General features: G+C 57.9%; 1 protein-coding gene across 1 annotated transcript; it reads right to left on the bottom strand.

Moving 5' to 3' along the window:
- Positions 1–1,218: 1,218 nt before the first annotated feature.
- CALB2 (calbindin 2) lies at positions 1,219–7,429 on the bottom strand. The gene is made up of 11 exons (XM_057376486.1): positions 7,310–7,429; positions 4,228–4,304; positions 3,951–4,040; positions 3,780–3,860; positions 2,923–2,979; positions 2,745–2,822; positions 2,576–2,631; positions 2,355–2,394; positions 2,203–2,256; positions 1,896–1,967; positions 1,219–1,659 (listed from the first exon to the last, which is right to left on the bottom strand). The coding sequence occupies exons 1-11, from the start codon at positions 7,398–7,400 to the stop codon at positions 1,543–1,545; spliced, it is 813 nt and encodes a 270-aa protein (XP_057232469.1). The 5' UTR covers positions 7,401–7,429; the 3' UTR covers positions 1,219–1,542.
- Positions 7,430–8,843: the final 1,414 nt, after the last annotated feature.

Here is an 8,843-nt window from a genome sequence, read left to right as displayed (position 1 = left end):
ACTGGGATATGCTGGGCCAATACCAGGCTGCACTGGGCCATCCTGTACCAGGCAATACTGGATGTAGTGGCCTGTACTGCACTATTCTGGGCTGTAGTGGGTTAAACTGGAATATGGAGGACTCGACTAGGACACGATGGGCCATACTAGGCTGTGCTGGACCATCTTGTACCAGGGTGTAGTTGGCTGTACTGAAACATGCAGGATGGTAGTGCACCATGTTAGGCTGTCCAGCACTGTACTTGAGCTGTATAGGACTGCACTGCACCGTGTGGAGCCATACAGGTCTGTCCAGGGCAATCTTGGGCCACAGTGAGTTAGACAGACAGGATTGTAACACACCATATGGGACTCTACGGGGATATAGAGGGCTGTAGTTGGCCATATGGAGCTGTACAGGAGTGTGCAGGACTCTACTGGGCCATACTGGGCTATATGGGGCTGTACTTGACTGCCCTGTGCCACTCTGGGGTGTTCAGGGCCATGGGGAGCTGTAAAGGTCTGTACTGGGCTGTGCTCAGCCATACAGGAATGTACAACACCACACAGGTCTGTGCAGTGTGGTAGTGAGCCACACTGGCCTGTAGTGGCCATACTGAGCTGTGCTTGGCCCTATGGAGCTATGCAGGGCTCTGTGGGACTCTGCTGGGCCATGTTGGCCTGTACTGGGCTGTACCTGACTGCCCTGTGCCATTCTGAGCCACAACGGGGTGTACAGGGCTGTAATGGGCCGTACGGGGCTGTGTGGGGTTTTACTGGGTCTGCAGTGTACCATAGTGGGCTGTACTGAGCCCTAGTGAGCTGTGTGGGTTTTACTGGGTTATACTGGGCTGGACATGTCCAGATGGGACTGCACTGCACCATACTGGGCCACACAGGCCTCAGCTAGGCTGCACTGGATAGTCCAGGGGTGGGAAAAGTTGTACTGGGACTCCTCCGGCGTTGTCACCCTGGGACTGGTTTCCAAAACTGGGAGTGRGGGAAACAGCTCTTGGGATGTGCCCGAGGCTTTGGCAGGGTGTGAGAGGGGTGACTGGGAGGGGTAACTGAGAGGTGCYGTGTCCCCACCCAGCCTGCCTGCACCCTGCTCCCCAGGGATTTTCCAATGATTCTCATTCCACAGAGGCTCTCCCAAATGCCCCATTTCTTTTTTTTCCACCCAGCAGCTGCATCCTCTGTGGGATCAGAGTGTGGGGGTGTCCCCGTTCTCTCTGTCACCTCCCAGCCCACCATGGGATAGAGAAATAGGGGCTCCAGTCTAGCAGTACTTGAATTTATTAGTAAACTGTTCTTTGGTAAATGATAAAAACTCAACAAGAGACCAAAGGAATGAAAACAACACCCCCGCAAAGAAAAAAAAAATCATATAATTAAACAAACCAGGCAGATGGGTAAAAAAAAAAAAAGAGTTTCCCCCCCCAAATGGGATTTTAGCGACCTACAGCAAACCCAAGAGCTGTTGGGGGAGCTCTGCAGTGATGGGGGCTCCCCCCTTGTGCTTGTTTTCAGGGAGGAGGAGCGTGGGCTGTGTGTATGGGGGTTCTACAGGGGGGGCTCATTGCAGAGCACCATCTCCAGTTCCTTGCGGTAGAGTTTGCCCCCGTCGGAGAGGTTCATGATGCTCTTCCTGTAGTTGGTGAGCTGCTGGATGTTCATCTCCTGCAAAGCAAGGGGGGCAGTGGGGGTGGGCATCCCCTTTCTCCCTGGRGAGCACCCCCAGACTGGGATTACACTCCCCCCAGCTCCAGTGCAGCTTCCCATGAGGATGCAGGGTCAGCTCCTGGASCAGCATCTTCTGCTCCCCATGGAGCACGGACACAGGAAGATGCTGCTGGCAGAGGGGAGAAGGAACCAGGGGGCTCTGGGGGTGGCATGCAAGTTCTGTCCCCACTTACTTTCTTATTCTTCTCATACAGGTCTTTCAAAAGTGCATCCAGCTCATTCTCATCAATGAATCCATTTCCATCCTGGATAGTGTGGGAGGGACATCAACAGCAGGAAGGACACAAGCCCCCCAAATCCCCTTTGGACATGGCTGAGGTGGGCAACCCCAGACCCTCACCCAGCACAGCCAGGGGTAAACCCAGTTCTCCCACCCCAAACCACAGCAGGGAATTGCCCAAACYGAAAACATGCGATTTGTGGCTATTTTTCACCAAGTTACATTTTTTTGGGGCAGTTTCCCAAAAGCCATCTCCCTACCTTGTCATAGAAGGCGAAGATGGCATTAAACTCGTCCGAGGACAGCTTCATTCCCTGAGAAGTGGCAAGGGACACCAGGGCATGAGGGAGGGGGTGGAGATACAAGCAGTGGGAATGGGTTGTTATTATCTATAGTAGTAGTATTATGTTACCTGAAACTTCAGAAGAAAGTTTTCTTGCACAGGCAAAAGTCTGAAAAGAAAGAAGGGCAGGGAAGAGCRGGAAGCAGACAGAAAAAGACACTTTCTTAAATCACAGTGATGTTTTTACATGTTTTACATGAGTAAATTAAAGAGAAAAGCAGTTTTCCCTGGAAGCTGGAGCAGGTATCTTTCCCTCCCCAGCGTTTACTTCTCGTTCCCTGTGACCTTACCGGGACATCTCGGAGAGGCCCAGCTTCCCATCGCCGTTCATGTCGAACATCCGCAGCTGTTGGGACACAAACAGTACCCTGTCACCCATCACCTCCTCCTCCCCTGTGTGCCACCCTCCTGGGGTGCTGAGACTGCCCATGGGGACACAGWGCCCCAGGTCCCACTTACAATGGTCTGCGTGTACTCCTGCAGCTTGGGCTCGTCGTAGGGCCGGTTCGCCTTCTTSAGCAGGTCCGACAAGAAGCCCTGGGAGGAGAGGGTTTTGCTGGCTGTCCCCATCTCTGTCCCAGCAGGAATGTCCCACTGGCAGGGACACTGCCCAGCCCACCCTGTGCCCACAGCCCACCTTGAGCTCGTTGGCCTCGATGTAGCCGCTGCGATCCGTGTCGTACCTGCGCCAAGCCTGTGGAGGGACCGCCGTGAGCCTTTGTGGGGGCTCATGCCCCCTGCTCCCCCCAATGTGAGTGAGTGTGTGTGTCCCCATAAACCCCTGCTTCACCCTAAAGGAGATGGGGCCACCTCACAGCTCCCACTGGTGCCACCTGCTCTCCCTCGGGGCTGGATGCTTTTGTTCAGCCCCACACCAAGRGTTCAAGTGCCTTTATCCTCATGTCAGTATGCAAGACCAGGCTTTAATATTTAATAATGTTTAATTGTGCCTCCCAATTAAACAATAGAGCCCGCTTACCCCCCCATGTCACAGGGTGCTCTTCTTTCACCTTCCACCAGGGCTCAGTTTCCAAGTACAAGCTCCCTCCCCTCCAGGATGCTGCCCATTCCCTTCCACCCCCAACTATATTTTATTCCCCATCTGCAATTTCTCTCTTATGTGSGTTCACCCCATGCAAGGGCACAGCAAGGTTGTGGGGTGGCCCAGTTAGCTTCAGCACATCCCTTGGCCACTTAGGAGCAACCATGAAGGGGAATTTAAAAAGCAGCCCCAAATCCTTGCAGCTCACCTCACCTGGAGGCTGGGATGAGGCACCCAGCTGCCCTGAGAAATCCAAGGGGTGCTGAGAATTGGGAAAACTCACCACATTCCTGCTCTCCCCTAAACCAGCACTGCCTCCCAGCACTGTGTTAATGCCAGGAGTTTTGGGGAGACCAGGGGAGGTCTGGGCCATTCAAGCTCCCCGTTGTTTTCCCATGGTGGAGCTGGACTGAATTCCCTGGGGATCCCTCAGCACAACCTGCCCCACTCACCTCCATGAACTCTGAGCTGGAGCCCACATGCTGGCGGAAACACAGCAGGAAATTCTCCTCTGTGGGCAGGATCTGGGCCAGCTGTGGGGAACACAGGCATGGTGGAATGATGGAGGAGAAACACGAGCATGCAGGGGGGACACAACTCGGGGTTTGTCAGGCACCGCTCACCTCCGCCATCTCAATTTTGCCATCCGCGTTTTTGTCRTATTTGCGCATGAACTCCTTCATCTTGTCAGCCAAATTGTCTTTCTTTGAGTCCTGCCAGCRAGGAGAGAGGGGATGGAGCATTTCCCCTGCTCCCTGCACTGGAGTTGTCCCACTTTCCTCCCAAAGGAGCCCTGGTCCCGCTCATCAGTGCCCAAAGGAGATGGGGCTGACATGAGCCTGAATCTTTGGGCATGAGGGAACAGGGGAAGGAGGGAGCAAAAGCAAGAGRTGCTCTTACCACACCCGCCCCCTTCCTTGCACTTTCCAGCTCCTGGAAGAAATTTTCCAGCTCTTTGCCTTCAATGTAGCCATTTCCTGAGGGAGGAAAAAATGCAGTAAGGATTCCAGGGTGTCAGAAGACAGGAGAAGAGGGACACTGGTTTCCTCTGCACCAGGACATGGCTCCAAGGTGACAGTGGCAGCAAAGAAATGCTAACCAGTGTCGATGCTGAGTGTTACACATACTGGTGATGCCAAGATTTGCCCAGGTGACACACAGCCCTGGACTTGTCCCTTGTACCCATTTGTAGGGCACAGGGGACTTTGATCTTTGCTGTGTTTTCTGTATCTGATACCTCAATCAGGCTGTTTAAATAAACTTCCCCATCCCATTCAAGCATCTCCCAACCAGGACTGCCTCCTCTCAACCCCCGTGGGGCCGCAAGGGCAAATGGGGAGCAGAGACATGGCACCCTCTACAGCACCTCCCATCCTGGGTGCAGGATCAGCCCCAGGAAGGGCTGACCCCACTSCCCATCTCCACAGAGGCCAGGAGCTCTGAAAGATCCCTGTCCTGTGTACCCCGCACCCCTCACTGCTGATATCTGTGCTGAGATGTGGCTCCTCTGGAACCCGGGGTATCCACAGTCCTGCCCTGCCTGTGGGATGCTCGGTGCCAGGATGGCTCAGGCACACGTGGTTACCACAGTGCTGACCCTTGGTGGCTTTGGGGGGTGGCTGCTGTGCCTGGAAGAGCAGGGTCACATCACAGCTGGGGACAGCAGTGAAGGCACTGGCTCCATGGTGCTGCCAGGCAAGGTGTCACCTCCCTGCCAGAAATCCTCCCTTCCAACAACATCTGGATGCAGCAGAGGGATGTCACCCTTTCTCTTGAAGTGCCTGGGTGAGGGATAGCCAGGGCTCTTCCTTGTGAACATTGCCCCCAAGATCGTTCYGCATTTCAGCCTCTGGAGGCTGTACAACAGCTCCCTGCTCTGCGCCACCTTCAGCATCATCACCTGCAGGTTCCCTGGCAGCGTCTTCTCCCCGCTGCAGCACAACAGCTGGGAACAACCCATCCACATCCCAGCTTGAACACCTGGGACAGTCCCAGGGYACCTTCCTCTTTGGTAACCACATCCCAATGGATGAGCAGCATCCTTCCAGGAGGGGATGAGGGGGCTTGGCTGGTGTTGGGGTGCTGGTGTGAGCCACTGAGGTACTTGGCTTCCCACTGCTCTTCCCAGGGGCTTTGCTTTTGTGGGTGCAGGACAACCCCAAGCTCCTTTGGATTCAGTTGGGAAAAAAAAATCAACAGCAGTTTTGAGCTGGGAAAAAAGAATAAGGCCAATAAAAGCTGCAGCCAGTAGCTTGGCTTCCTCCAAGAAGCAGCTTGGACAGGTCTAATCCGTGTCTGCAGAGCAGTGGGATGAGGAGTGTCATGGAAAATCCCCTCCGGAGAGCCACAGCCAGTCCATGCAGCTGCACCTCGGAGCCTCGGGGCAGCWGTGGCTGGTAAAGCAAGTACATCAAAGATATCCAAGGGGACATCTCTGCGGCATGRCAAGCCTTGAGGGGAAGTGGCTCAAGGCATGGAAACCACATGGAAGGGTTTAAAATGCAGGGATGAGCTTGGGTGAAGTAGTTCCATGCACAGGGGAATGAACCCCAGGTCTCTCCATTGGCAGAGGGGAGCAGCCGGGGCTGTTGCAGCTCCTGCCCAGCATTGTCCTTGTCAAGGCCACCTTCTTCCCCGACGCCCGAGTCCCTCCTCTCCCGGGCACCGCAGCTCCACAGCCTCGCCCTGCCCGGGGGCCGTGGGCCAAGCTGGATCCGTGCCTGCCGCTGTTTTGGAGATGACAGAGCACATCCCAAGGGCGCAGTGGGACGCGCTGCAGGGACGCGGCTGGACACCCACATCAGAGCTGCCCACTCCCACTGGAGTGCCACCTTCCCAACCCCTTGGTGGCTGCTCCAGTGCCAGCTCCAGCAGTGGCAGGGACCCGTGTCTGTGTCCCCGGTGCTGTGGGGCTGCAGGAGGGGACCCCAACAGTGCAGCCAGGAGCAAGCTGAGCTCCAGTTCCAGCAGCGCAGCTGGGGAGGCTGCATGATGCAATTCCCAGGAGGATTTTGGTCCCCAAACCTCCCTGCAGGAGCAGGAGACACAGTGAAGGGCAGGAGCTTTCCCCTGGGCTGCTGTTTGASCCTCCTTCACGGCACCGCAGTACTGAAAGAAACTATTTCCTCACAAATCGATGCTGCTTTTTGCTTTCCCCCCCTTTCTGGGGCTGACGGTGGTGGGATCAGGGATGTCGTCCCTACATGTAACTCCGTGGGAAGGTGACATTCCCATAGTGGACACAGTTTTTGCCACAGCATCCCCAGGGGAGAGTTTTTGCAGGGCTGRGGAGCAGGCAGAGAGGGACCAAGACTCCAGAAGTGGAGGGACCGTTCCTCAGCCTGCTCCGGGTGTGGGACACCCACTCTGTCACCCCCGGCAAGGGGGTGGCCCTGGGGCCAAGCTGGTGGCGGCATTGCCCCCCTCCCTCCCCGTACCAAGGATGGGGCACTGCCGAGGCGGGGGGAGGGAGGGGACCRAGGGTGGGCACTGGGCATCCCGAGAAGAGCAAGACCCCCCGAGCAGCACCCAGAGGTGACACCATCCTCGAGCGAATCCCGGCTCTCAAGGCACCCGGGGGACGTGCCAAGGAGACCCAGGATATCCCAGGCTCAGCGTCCCATGGGCTGAGGGCTCCCAATGGGGTCCAGTTCTGGGGCTCCCCGTCCTTTCCCGACGGGAAGGTTCTGGGGACCGATTGCCTCCCCGGTCCCGGAGCTTCARCCGACGGGGCTGCACCCCAGAGACTCTCCATCACCCCCGAGACTCTCCTGGAGTCTCTCCATCCCGGAGGCTCTCCATCACCCCGGGGGCTCTCCCTTACCCCTGAGCTGCGGCGGTGGAGGCTCTGTCCTGTCCTCCGGGATCACTAGGGACTCTCCATCACCCTCCCTTCATCCCCGCGCCCCAAAGGATGCTCAGCCCGGTGCCCTCCCCGCCGGYTTTTTGAGGAGTGAAGTGTCCCGCGCGCCCCGGGACTGACCGTCCGCGTCGAAGTGCCGCCAGATGTCGAGGAACTGGGAGGCGGTGAGCTCGGCCAGGTGGAGGTGCGGGGCCTGCTGCGGGCCGGCCATCCCGCTCCCGATCCCGCTCCCGATCCCGCCGCTCCCGATCCCGCCGCCGCCCGCAGCCGCCTTTTATACCCGCCGCTGCCGCGCCGCCCGCCGCCGCCAGAGGGCGCCGCTGCCCCGGGACACCGGCGGGCACGGGGACAGCGGGAAAACGGGATCCGGGATAACGGGATAGCGGGATAACGGGATAACGGGACACGGGACAGTGGGACACGGGACAGCGGGATCCGGGACAGCGGGAAAGCGGGATCCGGGATAACGGGATAACGGGATAACGGGATAGCGGGATAACGGGACAGTGGGACACCGAACAGCGGGACAGCGGGAAAACGGGATCCGGGATAACGGGATAACGGGACACGGGACAGCGGGATAAGGGGATAACGGGATAACGGGATACGGGACAGTGGGACACGGGACAGCGGGATCCGGGACACGGGATAACGGGGACACCGGCGGGCACGGGCACAGCGGGATCCGGGACAGCGGGAAAGCGGGATCCGGGACAGCAGGAAAACGGGATCCGGGATAACGGGACAGCGGGATAACGGGATAACGGAATAACGGGACACGGGACAGTGGGACACGGGACACGAGACAACGGGATCCGGGATAACGGGATCCGGGATAACGGGATAACGGGATAACGGGATAACGGGATAACGGGATAACGGGATAACGGGACACGGGACAGCGGGAAAACGGGATCCGGGATAACGGGATAACGGGATAGCGGGACACGGGACAGCGGGACAGTGGGACAGTGGGACACGGGACAACGGGACACGGGACAACGGGATCCGGGATAACGGGACAACGGGATAGCAGGACACCGGGACAAGGGGGCAGCGGGACAACGGGACAACGGGAGCCGGGAAAACGGGACAGCGGGACAAGGGGATAACGGGATCTGGGACGACGGGACAACGGGACAACGGGACAACGGGACACCCGGACATCAGCATACCGAGATACCGGAACATCCGGATACCAGGACAGCGGGACAAGGGAACGATGGGACGCCGGGATAACGGGACACGCGGCAACGGGACAACGGGACACTGGGACGGGACAACGGAACAACGTGACAGCGGGACAACGGGATAACGGGACACCGGGACAATGGGACACCCGGACACCGGGATACCAGGACATTGCTGTACGGGGGTACCAGGATAACGGGACGCTGGGAGCAGCACAGGGCACTGGGGTCGGCAGCCTGGGCCCTGACACTTGTCCCTGCCTTGTCACCTACCCCTACTGTGTCACCATGACACCTACCCCTGCCCCGTGTCACCTATCCCTGCCCTGTGCCACTAACACCTGCCTGGCATCACCCATCATGCTTAATGTCACCTACCCCTTTCCTGACACCTAGCCCTGTCCTGTCACCTCCTCCTGCCTGTCACTCCATTCCTTCCCCAAGTCTCTGCATCCCTTCCTGCA

This window comes from Malurus melanocephalus, unplaced genomic scaffold (assembly GCF_030028575.1).
Source record: "Malurus melanocephalus ecotype Western Australia unplaced genomic scaffold, MMel_1.1 scaffold_279, whole genome shotgun sequence".
Classification (NCBI taxonomy): Eukaryota; Metazoa; Chordata; class Aves; order Passeriformes; family Maluridae; genus Malurus; species Malurus melanocephalus.
The sequence above is the reverse complement of the archived record's forward strand: the minus strand, read 5'-3'. Positions and strand labels throughout refer to the sequence as shown.